Genomic DNA, 14,949 nt, shown 5'->3' with positions numbered 1-14,949 from the left:
GCAAATTCAGTTACTTGTATTAAACTAAATTAATCGGATCTAAAAGCTGCTTTACATGAAATTAACAAATTCAATGTAAAAGTTATACACTAAAAAAAAAATTACTAATAAATATTTATTTCATTGGTTTATTATTTACTAACGAAATATTTATTAATGTAAACATATTTATTTAACATAAGCATAACTTTTTAAAATAAATATTTAAGTAAATATTTCATTAGTACTATTGAAACAAATATAAATTAAAATTCACCAATTTTTTTCAGTGTATATGAATATTTGAACATTTTAATGCCAATAATGACACTGTCGTATTATTTAGTAGAGCATACATATATTATTTAATTGTTAAAGTTAATTATAGTATATTTTGTGCCACTTTAGATTCTTTATAAGAAATAGTATTTAATATGTACTAGTCCAGTGTGTAGTGTGAGTGACCGAATTCAACATTACACAACTGACTAGTAACCTTTGGACTGAATGTACGTAAAATATTATATCGATGAAATTGAAACTCAATTTGTGTCGCCGTATGCACGAAAGTATCCTAGTAATTTTACAATTGAAAAGCAGCCACTGTGTACAGTCTATATGCGCGCAATATTACATTGTATGTAATCTATATTAGTTATACATTAGTAACAATCTAGAAATTAATGCTTATATACGAGGTGCTTATACATGATCACACGTATCACATATATTCGGAATATTGTAGATATTTTGTGTTATATAAAATAATGTCACAGTGGAATGTTTACTTAAATAATAAGAACATAGCCATTTATTTGTAATTAATATGTGGCAGTACGCAATAATTTAGTATTTTGCAAATCAAGGAGAATATACGTGCACTAAATATCACTAATTATTTCACAATAAAATAAAAATCATCGTGAATATACGATAGATCATTATAGTAATGCAAATAAATGTAATTCGTCAGCTGCATGTTGAATAATAACATTGTCACTAATGTTCGCAAAGCATTTGATCAAATTATTAAATTTGATTAAATTAATTACGTAACAATTCATTATGCAGGATTATCAGTAGATCTATTAGAAATAGGATAATCGAAGCACATTGTTGCTAAGGAATCTGCAGCATATTTTCGTTCTTGCTGTGTTGTTTTTAGCCATTGTTTATGCTCACATAAATACGGATATAAAGGTACTACTAACACGCTGATATCATCCACTGATGCTATAGGTGAAGATTTTTCGTCCGAATCGCTAGGGTTTTCCGGTTTTCCCATCCATACTCTACCGATTAATCGACCTCTCGCTGCTTGCACCAATTCTTGAGCACCCATTGTGAGTCTATGAAAACCAATAGATACATTGTACTTTATCATAGGTACATTATATAATTAATTTCTGCATATATATTTTGCGATGATACCTATATTCTAATGATGGAGTATCAGGTGCAAGAGTCTTTCTAAGTATTGCTGCCGCTGTTTTATCTGATACTACATCCCAAAGTCCGTCCGTGGCGACAATAATACAATCTCGTTCGGTAAGATTACAACTGTCCAAATCCAAAGATTGTATTTCAGGTTGCGACGATAGGAATGGTTTGATATTAACACCGGTATTCGCAGCTTTCAAACCATGATCTCCAAAGCCTCTAGTTACGCCTATCGTTCCCATTACTCTGCTCTATACGTTACAAATAATTTATAAGATCATAAACAAGAGTATTTTTATTTAAAATTATGAATTATTGCTAAAATGTATGAATTATTGCTAAAATGTACCCTTTTTCCATGTCCCGAAATAAGCGGTAGTTTTAAATCAGGATGCATTAAAGTCTTATATGCCCAACCTGTCATGAAAGGTTCTCTGTATAAAACCATAGATCCTAATTCCTTTTGTAACGGTCTCTTTCTAAACTCCAATGGAGTAAAATGACCTTTGAGCAACTCATTGCTTCTTAGAAAACCTAAAGCTCTAACACGATTTGATTCAGAATCTGGAGTATGATCTCTAGTAAGAGCACGTTGTTCCTCTCCCAAAACTAATACAGCCCTGTAATCATATAAAAACAATAACAGATATGTAATTTATCACACAATATATTACCTACAAAACACTAATTAAGACTAATACTGTTAATAATAATTTCTCATAAACATTTTTGTTATAATATAATATGTAACATTAAAATATTGTTCAATGGGGAATTATAACCAACTGTTACTGTTCGTGTTTACTGAATACATGCATATATATTAGGTGTTAGTAAAAAGAAATCCATTATTTTTCCAATAGATTTCATGCAAAAATAATGGATTTCTTTTTACTACACTTAATATATTACATATCAATAATATGTATATAATATAATATAATACATATTATATTATACTATAATATGTACAATACATTATACATACTCTATAAAATATAATATACAATATATTATTTATATACAGATATGAATTAAAACATAACATACCTCGAATCACCAGCTCCTGCTGCATAAAGTCGTCCATTAAGAAATAAAATTGTAATAGCAGTACAACCACCGCCACCATTTTGAGCTTGCATCTCCACCATTTGATCCATTTGTCTATATGCTAATTCTATAGCACCTGTCACTAGATCTCTGCCCTTTATCAGTTCATTTTCATCTTCATTTAATAGCATATTGCCTGGTATAGCTAATAATCTTTCCTGTTTTCAAATATTGTCAATATGAATATCTTATATAATATATATATATCGAATTATTTATAACAATTTTCTTAAAGATAGCACACACAAGAATTATCCTATGTAGATGTAATCTTGCTGTAAGAGCCACTTGATATCCTGCATGTCCATCAAACATTGAAAACATGACATAAGGCAGTGTAACATTAATGTCTAATAACTTCAAATCTCCACGTGTTGCTGAGGCTTGATCCTCATTCCAAGTACTCTTTCCAGCGTTTATACATTCTGCATAGCCAGCACACCACGGCAAACGGCTGAGATCTCTTGGAACTATTATAGGCCTTACTCTGTGATCTGCACTCACCTATTTAATACAACCATTCAATATATACAGAGATATTCATATAAATATCATTACAATTAGATTATAAGTGTTAAGAAATACATAGATCAATTTGTTATATAATTCATGTAACAAATTAATATAAGGATCTGCAAATACCTGTGTTTCCTCAGCTGTCAAGCCTAGAAAACTTGGACGACTGTAAGGTTTATTTTCTACTTCTACCACATAATTAGAATTAATATAATCTGTCATCATATCATTGTCTGAATCATTAGGGTACTGTAGGCCAAGCTCACTTGCGCCTACAGCACTCATTAATACTGATTTAAAGCGGTTCAACATTTTTGTTCCTTGAGTTACACAGGTGCTAGCCGAAGAATTGATTGGCACTACACTAGACAAATAGTATCATAAATTATGCTCAATCAGCATAGTACCAGAGTTTCATGAATATTTGTTTCTGCACCGAGAGAAAGATAACGATATGTGATATATGAAAACTCTCAAAATTGATTAATCTTTAATTGGAAACTTGGTTATTTGTCAAATGCCTGTCAAAGACAAATGCTTCCATTATAAAAATACATTTAAGGCAATATCTATTTTATTGTGAAACATTTTCGTTTCTCTAATACGGTGGTACTTACTGTGAGCGAACATTCAGCAATTATATTTGATTAATATCATTTTGTTGACAAACAGTTGTCAACAGTACAGGTTATATCGCATTATATTGTCGCATTGAAATGTGACAGTGCTGGCACATTCATTTAGTGACATCTGTACGATGCTCTCAGTAAATCTTTATCGGATGCGATGATGTCGTTGTCGAATGCGCCAAATGATGGCGCATTTCTTTTAAATCGCTATCACAAAATTTTGTATGTGTAAACAAGACAGGCAGGAATTTCTAGTAACGTCAATTATACTTGTCACAAGAAATAAGTACTGTTTACTATAATAAACTTGTATCTAATAAACCAAGTAAATATCTTACATATATATAATCGTGAACGGTAACAATAGTAATTTCTGTCAATTACGTATTGAAACAGTGGTAAAAGTATGTAACCTAGAAATAGGTTATAATTGACTCATTCTTCTATTAAATTTACTTTTAATTGTATTTTTATTAATTTTTTTATGTGATTTTTCAAAATTTCTTTTTTACCTGTAAACATAGATTTATTTTTTAACATAGAAAATATAAGATAATATAACAGGATTGTGATAGAGGTCTATTAACCTATACATTTTTCAGATAAAAATATTTTATGTGTGAATTGTTTTACAAATTAATGTAATTTATTTCAATGTTCATTGCTGTTTATTCAGATTGAAGTATTTATTTCTTAAACATAAAGATGTCTAAGAGTAAAAATAGTGTAAGCAACAACAAGGTACTTATCAGTAATTATATATTTATAGAACATTTTGCTTTTAATTATAAAAATTTTACGAAACAATTTTTAGTGCACATTATTTTAAAAATAATTTTATTATTAGGAATATAGCAGTGCATCTTCGTACACATCTTCATCATTATCATCGGATGAAGAAGAGATTGATGCAAGAGATTTAAAGCCAATTAGAGAATATTTATCTGATCGTAAAATATTAGCTAGACAACTTTTTAAATCTGTTAAGCCAGAAAAGATTCGTCTCATGTTACCACAAGTTCTTAAAGTGAGTTCTTATAGTGTGAAATATTATTATTAAATATTAAAAAATTATTAATAATAACGAGACTCAATAAATAAAAAATAATAAAAATAATAGAATAGACTATGAGTCTCTAAACTAAGATGTAAGGTGCTCTTTAATATAAACAAAAAGTAAAACACAAACGTTTCTCCTCTTATTGGGTCATCACCAGTGTAAACACTATTTAAACACAAGTACGATTACATATCAGAATTAGATTCTATTAAACTTTTCATTTTTAACGTTATATACAAAAGAATCTAATTCTGATATATAATTGTACTTATGTTTAAATCTGGAGACACGGTAGTGTCTCAGATTGTTTACACTGATGATCCGATAAGGGTAGAAACGTTTGTAAGTTTTGTGTTTTACTTTTTGTTTATATTAAAGAGTATCTTACATCTTAGCTTAGAGAGACTCATAGTCTATTTAATTTCTATTATTTTTTAAATATTTAATAATTATATAAAAATATTCTTTTAAACACACAAGTAGTACGTATTATTCTTTATTCATACAGCACATGGATTTAAATGAACTTGAAGAATGGTGTGAAAGTGAATTAAATGGTATGTCTAAAGCTCGAATATTATCTATATTAAATGGCAATCCTATGTTGGAATCTTCAGATATAAGTGAAGATTCTAATGATTCAGGTATATAAATACCAGATATTTAAAAATAGAATGTAAGTTTTATAGAATAATTTGTTCATTTATAATTTCCTCTTAACAGGTCCTTCCTTAGAAATTATTTCTGATACTGAGGAATGGTTAACCGATGATGATACATCTACCAAGGAGAATGGTGCAAAAGGAAAATTAAAGAAAGATAAAACAAAAATTAAAGGAAAAGTTCAGATTAATAAAAAAAATAATATAAATAAGCCTAATGTTAAAACAAAATGTAACATTAAAATCGAAAGTACTGATAAAACTGAAAACACTAAAATTAAAAAGGAAGATGAAAAAGATAAAGGAAAAGAAGGAAACAGCTTGTTAGATTTATTAGAGCTAGAAATGCGAGCTCGTGCAATAAGAGCTTTAATACGAAAAGAGGAAGATATAATTCCTTCTAGCTCATTACAAACAAATGACATTCTAGCGACAGAAAATAACATTGGGACATCTGAAGATGACAAAGCGAAAGAGAATTGCCGCAAACAATTAGAAAAAATTATTAATTCTCAACAAAGTATTAAAGGCGAAGATGAAGATGTTGTTTTAGTAATTCCTAATCCTGCTCCAGTTGTCGAATTGTCTAGTGATAGTGACAGAGAAGAAGCACAAGTAAATGAAGAGTTGCAAAACGATTGTGTGGCCGAAGCTGGAAAACCCGTAACCAATTCAGGTGAAAATTCTATTAAAACCATTTTATGAAATTTGAAGAAAAGTAAAGAAAATGAAAGAATAATAGAGCTATATAGTATAAATACTGTAACTAAAACACATTTAATTAACACAAATAAGGCAATAATGCCCGATAGAAATGTAGATATAAAAAACAATACATTGTCAATATCGATTTCTGCAGGTAATGTTGCCGAGAGACGGAAAAAGTCGAAGAAAAAGTCACGTGGAAAATTACAACTTACTTCTACTATTACAAACTCTCCAGAATCAACACAGAATAATATCACTGAGATTAATGAGGAACCAAGTAATAAAGATATTAAGTCGAAGAAAAAGTCACGTGGAAAATTACAACTTACTTCTACTATTACAAACTCTCCAGAATTAACAAAGATTAATATCACTGAGATTAATGAGGAATCAAGTAATAAAGATATTAAGTCGAAATTAAATTCTTTTGACGAAAATGAAATTATTAGCGAAGAAGGAAATGAAACAAAACAGGAATTAACAGAAGAAAACAAAGTCGAAGAAGAGAAATCGACGGATGTAGATGATATTGATTTAGATGATTACTGTGAAGTCATGGAGATAGACAATAGCGATGAAGATAAAAGTCAAGATGAAATTAATGTCTTTTCTCAGCAAAAAAATGAGCAATCTGTATCCGAAACTAATTTGTCAAAATTAGTTTCGGATTCAGCTGAGACTTGGACTTCACGTTATTATCAGACTGATGACGTTCAAAATGTAATAAAAGAATCGAAGATACAATCTGAGATCCGGAAACGTTTGCGGGAACGTCAAAGATTGTACAAACTGAATAAATCACCAAACTTATCTGTACAGCCATTGACGACTGATGTAATTGTTGCATTTAAGAAAACTCCAACAGGATCAGTGAAGGAATATTTAGCTTTGAAGCATGCAATGAGTACAAGTAATAATACTGCTATGGAAGTACAGTGTTCTAGCAACATGAATAATGATGCTATGCAAGATAATTCTGTAGTTACTAATTCTAACAATGATATTGAAACAAACGAAATTTTAGAGCAAGATGAAAATAATTCTTCCCATCAAGAATATATAGATAATAACGCACAAAAAGCTGAAACTTCCGAAGTTGTTATTGCTAAACTAGCAGAAGTTCCTGATACAAATAACGATGCATAGTCTAATTGAATCTATTCAAGTCTTTTTCAATATTAACATATAAAACAATTGCATTTTTTAACGAACATTTTACAAAAATTATACAGACAAATGTGTATGTATATGTATATTTCTATAGTATAAAATGAAAATATTGGAATTTTCAAGTACAATTTTTCATTTTTATTACTTATTGTTAATTACTTTGCTGTATAATACAATAAAAATTATTATTTAAAAAGTGTTGATATTTCATAAAAATTCTTGGTACGATAATGACTTACATTAATTAAAAAGTGAAAGTACAAATATATCATATTTTATATTATCATAGTTGGATTTTTCAAAAATTTATTGATTTTCTGTTCAATGATCTTCTCAAAATCTTCGATTCTGTTATGCACTTCAGTATTTATTAACGAAGTGATATAATTAGTGATATAATTAGTGAGTAGACCTAAATTAGTTATTTGTAGAGCAATTTGGCCAATTTTTACTTTGACGTACTTCACATTTACATTGCACTCTTTATCATAATCAATGATTAGTTTTGCCACTATTGATAATCCATCAACAGTTCCGTTTATTTTGCCACTGAATGTGATAAACCCAATTGTAAACTGTGTATTAAGATAAATATTAATTTACCCAAAGATTGAATTGTTTTTATGCCTAATATTTTTTAATTATTAACATTTAACAATTTATAATCCTTACCGTATAATTATATTGAAACTTAACCGTGGAAAGTCCAAAGCCAGCTTGTATACTTTGTGTTCGTCCTACGTTGGATATAATTGCATCTTCTGTCCTTTTGAGATCCGAAAGATTTCTGAAATGTTAATTATCTTATTAAAGTAGATCATTCAATAAAAATATTGTACAAAATATATATTAATTTTCTCGTTTGTGTTATAACAGTGCTCACCTCAAAATTCCATTATGTATATTGAAGTAACATGGTATTGTAATTCCTAATATTATTCCTATGTAGTGTGTGTCTTTTAATTTAGGTAAATCAATATTTTTAATCATTTTATATTTAATGTAGTTTATCACTTTTTTGAGAAGATTGTCTATAGGCACGTTTATGTTCAACTGTACGTGAAAATTTAGATTACTAGGAATGAAACATAATTTAAAAATAAGAAAATTAATAAGATTACATCAACTGTTAAATTGTCAGGATGAATAATGCGGTCTTTATCACATCTACATTTGTGACAAATGTGACATTTGTTAATATTTTGAAGTTGCTTTTCGTCTATTGTTCCTGCTATCTTACAAAGATACTGTTTCTTATAAGATTGAACGTAATGAATAAAAACATCTTTTGCAAACTTTGATTTAGTGCTGAAAGAAAATATCCGTTTAATAAAGAAAAATTATTATAAAATAAAAAATTTTTATTTTAAAATTTAAAATAATTAAAAAATGATTTATGAGAGCTAATTTTATTACTAAATTTTATATATTATTTAATTTATTAAGTCAAAGCTACTTCCCTCTATGTACAAGTTTATATATATCGACAAATAATTTCGATCTCAAATTATATCTTTTAATCGTTTTTAATTTTACGATAAAATTTTTCTTTATTCTAATTCTTTTTCTAACACATAACATACAAATCTTATTCCAGAAAAATATCTTATAGTACAATATTTTATTTCTGTAATAAAATTCAGTAAGTTTTATGCCTTACCTGTCTTTAATATTCATTGATAAAAATAAACGACAATCTGGGATTGTATATTTCTTTTTATTTAGTTTTCTGTAATGATGGAAAGGCAAAGATAATAATTATTGGACAGGCGAACTATAATTATTTTATAAAAGGAATAGTCACACTCAATTTTCTTCCGGTCATTATTTAAACGGATATATTACAGAATGTTAAATTTACTTGGAGCATACTGATTTACTAAAATGATATCACTAGCCAAGATAGTTTTTAGATGAGATATAGGTACTGTTGGATCAACGGATATTTATAATAGGTGACATATATCTAAAGAAATATAATCCTTTGTAATTAGGCCTGGATATTGCAGGAGAATTAACAGCAGGGTTAATAAATTAGTTAACATGAAAATGGATATTAAATTAATTATATAACTTGATCAGTTTAATCAGAAATTTATATATATGTCAACAGAATTAATTTCTACTCTGTCATCAACTTTCTATTGGAAACTTCAATCTTTACCGTAATTAGATAAATAATAAATTGGTAAATAAGTTGCTTATTAATATTCAATATTAAGATAATCACATAATTTATCTGATAATGTGATTAATAGTAAATGAGAAAAGATCACATTACAAATTTTTTAAATAGAATAATTTATATTTGCAGAAATTAAAATTGGAAAATTTGCGTAATTTTTATTTAACATTTAAATCAATTCCTATTGGAGTAATAATTACCTATCGAATTTTGTGAAGGTTTGATCGAAGACAACATTCACCGGATTCATTTCGGGGTAAGAGAAAATTCCGATGTGTGGGTTATACCTGATTAATAATTTGGTACCGTAAACAACATGTTCGTTTTGAGTTATTTGGACCGTAAAACTATCCGGCTGACTGCGTATTGAAATACAAACATTCGGACCATAATAACAATTTTTACAGTTATTCGTGTGGAACCATTCATATTGACGTCATGTAAAAAGAATCTTTGAGCGACAGTACACATTAAATACATCTAAGATCATTTCATATATAATTTTAATCCTTGTCCTGACTGCCCTGTGGTAAGGTACGATAATTAGAACGGCCCTCACCTTCCAGCTATTTGCCATGTTGCGAAAGGTTGAAAGGAAACATTACTTTTACGTTATTGCATTTAAAATGAAATTATCATGATGTAGCAAACGTAATTCGAGAGCTTACATTTTACAACAAAGTTTTATTTCCGAGCGGATGCAAATCATCTTTTTCAATTTTCATCGGAATTTGTATAATACCTACCATTAGATCTTGAATTAAACTTTTTTTTCGTTACTTCTAATAAGTGATCTACTTTTTACTTATATAAAGAATAATTTTTAATTTTATGTTCTATTCTACTGTTCACGGTTTACATGTTTCAGAGAAGCGTTTCCTAAAGAAATATATTATATAATGTTGCACTGTAAAAAAATGTGCATAAAATTATATAAACAATACGTGTAAAAATTACACAATTTATATGTGTATTATTTATAGTAGAAATATCTAAAATTGTACAATTTTACAAAAATTTGTATTTTTATCTTGCAAAAATATATATTTATATCAGACACGGGGAGGGAGGGGGGGGGGGGAGGGAGAGAGAGAGAGAGAGAGAGAGAGTGTTACAATATTTTATAATTTTTATGTAAATATGTGTTTAAATTTTATAATGCATAACATATAGTGATAATACAATATTGTATACGTATTAATTTTTATTCGTACATATGTTGCAAAGGAAAAGTGACATTTAAGATAAAAAAAATTTACGATATACCAAATCTTATTGGACCGCGAGAATTTAAACGCATGTTTGAAAAAAATTTACGTTCAGTAATGTAGCGAAAAATATATGTAATTCTTTGATGAATTATTACGTGAGTATTTTTATAACTTAATTAAACGTAAATTACTTTTGCCAATTGTTTAATCGCTATAAATATGAATAATTTTATCTACGTTTGTAATTTTACTTACGTAAATACTTTTAATAATGGGTCTTAAAATTACCTGTAATTGTTGTAATTTTACACGCAATTTTTTTATTGAGTATAGGCATGACAAGAGATTTTATATTATTAAAGTTTACCAAATATTCGCAGTAGATCAAATAATAAATTGACTATATTAATATATTAATGCAATGAAAAGTACTCAATATATATGAAACATTATAGTTAATTACTTACATCTTATGAATTGCCGTATTTACAGATTCTGATGTATACTGGCATCGTTTAGTAAAGTTTAGTTGGAGGAGTATATAAATACTTCAGTGTAACATACTATTAATCTGATATAATACTGATAATATTGATATAATATTGATATCTCAACAAAGGATAATTATTAACAGAATTTACTGATTCCAATCTACACTTGCATTTATTTTTACTAAGACCTAGTTCCACTATATTAGATTAGATTAACTTGAATCTTGGTTTAACTTGCTGTTTATTTTTTTTCTAATTCTTAAAATTAGAAAAAGATGATGAGTAAATTGATCCGAAGTTAAAGTAAATTTTACATTGGTGCAGTCGGATCTAAGTAGTGTAGCAAACTTTATAATTTCTGGTGTATAATTGCATAATCCATAGTTCAGTATATGGTCCATTTGTTCATCTGAAAAATTTATAAAGGGCTTAATTTTTTCAAATTCTAAATACTAGATAACCTTTATAGTTCTACAAAATATAAATCAAATCAATTAAACCATGAAGTGATTAAAGGTTAACTTTAATAAGATTTTCAGTAATCTAGGGCAAACCAAAGACGGTTCAACTTTTTTCAAATTTTGCTGTTTCCCTACACTACTTTGTTACATGTGTTGCAACGGTTTATTTAAATTATCGTTTCCATTGTTTATCCTCGAGCCTGATGAGTTCACCGATGTTCCGCGAAAGGGGAAGATCATTTTATTGCAATCTGTGTAATATTTCTATTGTTTATTCTCGATGGTGAACTCACCGATATGTCTCTAGGAAAAAGGGGAATACCATTTCACTGCAATCTGTAATATTGCCGTTATCTGTTGTTTGCGCACGTGTCTTTAAATAAATTAACTATCACTTGAATTGCTAATCAACATATATGATTGTGTGAAAGGCAGGACAGAAAGACATTATGGATAATAGATAATGATTCACCGCACCGCCGAATCTTATGTTATTCGATTAGAAAATAACAGTCGTTTCACGTATTGAAATTTGAACATGATTTACATAATAACTTGCTGTTTTCCCTTCCTTTATTGATCTTTAAAAGTTGCACGTTGAAAGAAATTTGTTACAATCACGAATTTGTTTTAAGAATACGTACACATTCTTTTAATTTGCTAGAGCTGTAATTTTTGTAAAGTGCGCGTAAGGAGTGACACCTTTTAATTAAACCTTTTGAACAAGTTTAAGCGATCTTATTCGTTGTTTCGCGACGCGGGAGGTTACGGAAACGTAGGTATTAATCTGCATATCATCGCGCGCATCGCGATGTAATTTTAAACCGCGCTATTCTCCCCAAGTGCAACATTACACGGCAAAGTGGCTAACGTTACGAGAAACCGAGTCGTGACGGCGCAATTTCCTTCGCGTTTATATCCTAGACGAGGAACAAAAAGCCTCGCGGGAAAATCGCGTTCATGTGAGGTGGCCGGCAGAAGTAGTCCGCGCGAAAGTCGTACTTTTACGCGCCGCGCCGGTAGTAATGCATAAGCGATCCTATACACGATCGAGGAAATGCAGAGTCAGTTGTAATGCGTAATCGTAGTTACTGCACTGCGAACAGTGTGCTGTACAGTGTATAATATTACGACACCACACCGTGTATATATACAACCCTCCGGATCTCCCCTAGAATTTCAAAGCTTTTCTGCGATGACATAAATGAGGCAGAAAATGAGAAATCGACATAATGAGATGAGAAATATTATCAATATATTTTGCTGTATAAGTATAATAAACCTGTGCAACACTTATATTACAATTTATTTCATTAAAATTTTTTCTTTTATTTTTGAATTAATTATAATTAGTATGAATAATAAATATTAGTGCGAATAATAAAAATAGATTTTTTAATATCTTTAGTCCTGTTTTTATTATTATTACTTATTAGTTTATAACGTACTTTATTTTCTCTTTTGCTTTACGTAATTAATTAATTATTAAATGCGAGTTGCCACATTTACATTTACAATTACATTTTTATATACAAGAGCCAAAAGAGATTAAATGGATAAGTATCTGTGTTATTTCATTATGAAAGATTTTTGAATGCCATATAAGGTTTTTTGTTCTATCACGTAACGTGTGCAGTTTCTTATAGACGTTCCTCTTTTGATGAAAGTTAAATTTATAACTTTGCTGTAGATAATAAAGTTACTTTAACGATGAAGTTAACCGCACTTTTTGCGATGTGCTTTACAAGAATTCTAGAAATTTATCTTCAGATATTACGTAAAAGAAATTAAAGTAACAATTTCGTATTATTTCAGTTTATTTATACGATATGACTTATCTATCAACTGCGACGATTTTCTCGTGAATCGATATACAATTATTATTACTAGCGCAATTAGGAAAATTCACGCGAGCCGACTAGAACTTCCAAACAATGCGATCATTTTCTGCAGTTTAAGATTGAATCAAGTTGGGAGAATAAAGCTGTGACTTGTGGTTGACATCGATAGGAGTTTGATCGATTTTAAATTAATATAGAAAAGAAAAGAATAGAAATGGAAATATCTATATAATTATATCAATAAAGTTCTTTAAATATCAAATGAGAATGTGACAATTTTGAAACGATTTTCACAAAAGAGGAAATGAGAAAAAGATTATACAATAACTTACGAAACACACACACAGATGTGATCAAATGTACTATACAATTATATATAATGACTGATTACGTACAACTGATTCGAAGAAAGCAATCGACAGTTTTTCAGTATCAGTTTAACGTCTGCATTATCGATATATATATATATAAAAGTATTTATGATTTTTATTAACAATTACGATATACAAGCTTTGTTTTTACAAATTTAAAAAAGAATTTTGTAATAATGATACGATTTGATTAATTAAAGTTATTATCTAAAAGTTGAATATTTTTGAAGAGAGCAATGTGCTTGTACATGCTTATATGGTATATAGAGATACACAATTTTAGTAAAACCAAAAATGTTTTATTAGTTATTAGTTTATAGGATAAATCATATCGTATCATATTAACAACTACTCGAACGAATGGAATAAATACGTTGATTTTTTACTACTTATTTAAATAATGTTATAAGTTCATTTTATTTCTGATAATGTTAATTTAAACTAATAAAAATGTATATATATTTAATGAAAAAAATATAAATAACAATCATGATTGATTTTTCTTAAACAAAAAATCAGTATGTAGAATATCATATTTTTGCCAAATACTTTTTAATAAATATGATGAATAAAATACAAATACTATTATGTAAATTAACAAATTTGTTTGTGATAAATTGGATGATTATAAGTTTCATTGAGCTCCTCTTGGAAGATTTAACTGCGAATAAGAACATCGGTAGGGCTATGCAAAAATATCGTAGATTACCTTGAATTGCGAGCCAATTAGAACCGTCCAATTATACCGATTTATTATAGTCCACATGCTCTTTTCACTCTTTAGGGTTATTACCTCCGTATTTCGAATCGATAGCGTGGCAATTTACTTGGCCGCTCGGCTAACCTCGGATTTATTACCATTTCGCGCGTATAAGAATTAATGCGCAATTCAGCCAATTATTTCTAATTATAATAATAGATATAGGTTTTTATATGTAGTTATTATATTTATTGCAAAGAGTTATATGAAGAAATATTATAATCTACAGATTCTAGTAAGGCCGTTATAGTATCGTATTAATCATCTTAAATTAATATTAGCAATAAGAGATCTTGAAGCAAGATTGGATTCCGTCCGGAAATCTGATTTTCCGAAAGACTGTTAAGTAGCATTG

The 14,949-nt window shown here is 28.5% G+C and overlaps 2 protein-coding genes across 2 annotated transcripts; one reads left to right on the top strand and one right to left on the bottom strand.

Annotated features, from left to right (window-relative positions):
- Positions 1-1,042: 1,042 nt before the first annotated feature.
- Positions 1,043-3,357, bottom strand: LOC108778308 (protein phosphatase 1H). The gene is made up of 6 exons (XM_018545442.1): positions 3,172-3,357; positions 2,776-3,033; positions 2,470-2,687; positions 1,769-2,039; positions 1,411-1,670; positions 1,043-1,328 (listed from the first exon to the last, which is right to left on the bottom strand). Exons 1-6 carry the CDS (start codon positions 3,355-3,357, stop codon positions 1,043-1,045), a joined length of 1,479 nt encoding a protein of 492 aa, XP_018400944.1.
- Positions 3,358-3,901: 544 nt separating this feature from the next.
- LOC108778306 (putative uncharacterized protein DDB_G0286901) lies at positions 3,902-7,332 on the top strand. The gene is made up of 6 exons (XM_018545441.1): positions 3,902-3,960; positions 4,351-4,415; positions 4,522-4,701; positions 5,243-5,378; positions 5,458-6,072; positions 6,256-7,332. The coding sequence occupies exons 2-6, from the start codon at positions 4,380-4,382 to the stop codon at positions 7,248-7,250; spliced, it is 1,962 nt and encodes a 653-aa protein (XP_018400943.1). The 5' UTR covers positions 3,902-3,960; positions 4,351-4,379; the 3' UTR covers positions 7,251-7,332.
- The last annotated feature ends 7,617 nt before the right edge of the window (positions 7,333-14,949 follow it).

This window comes from Cyphomyrmex costatus, unplaced genomic scaffold (genome assembly GCF_001594065.2).
Source record: "Cyphomyrmex costatus isolate MS0001 unplaced genomic scaffold, Ccosl1.0 scaffold5, whole genome shotgun sequence".
NCBI lineage: Eukaryota > Metazoa > Arthropoda > Insecta > Hymenoptera > Formicidae > Cyphomyrmex > Cyphomyrmex costatus.
The sequence above is the reverse complement of the archived record's forward strand: the minus strand, read 5'-3'. Positions and strand labels throughout refer to the sequence as shown.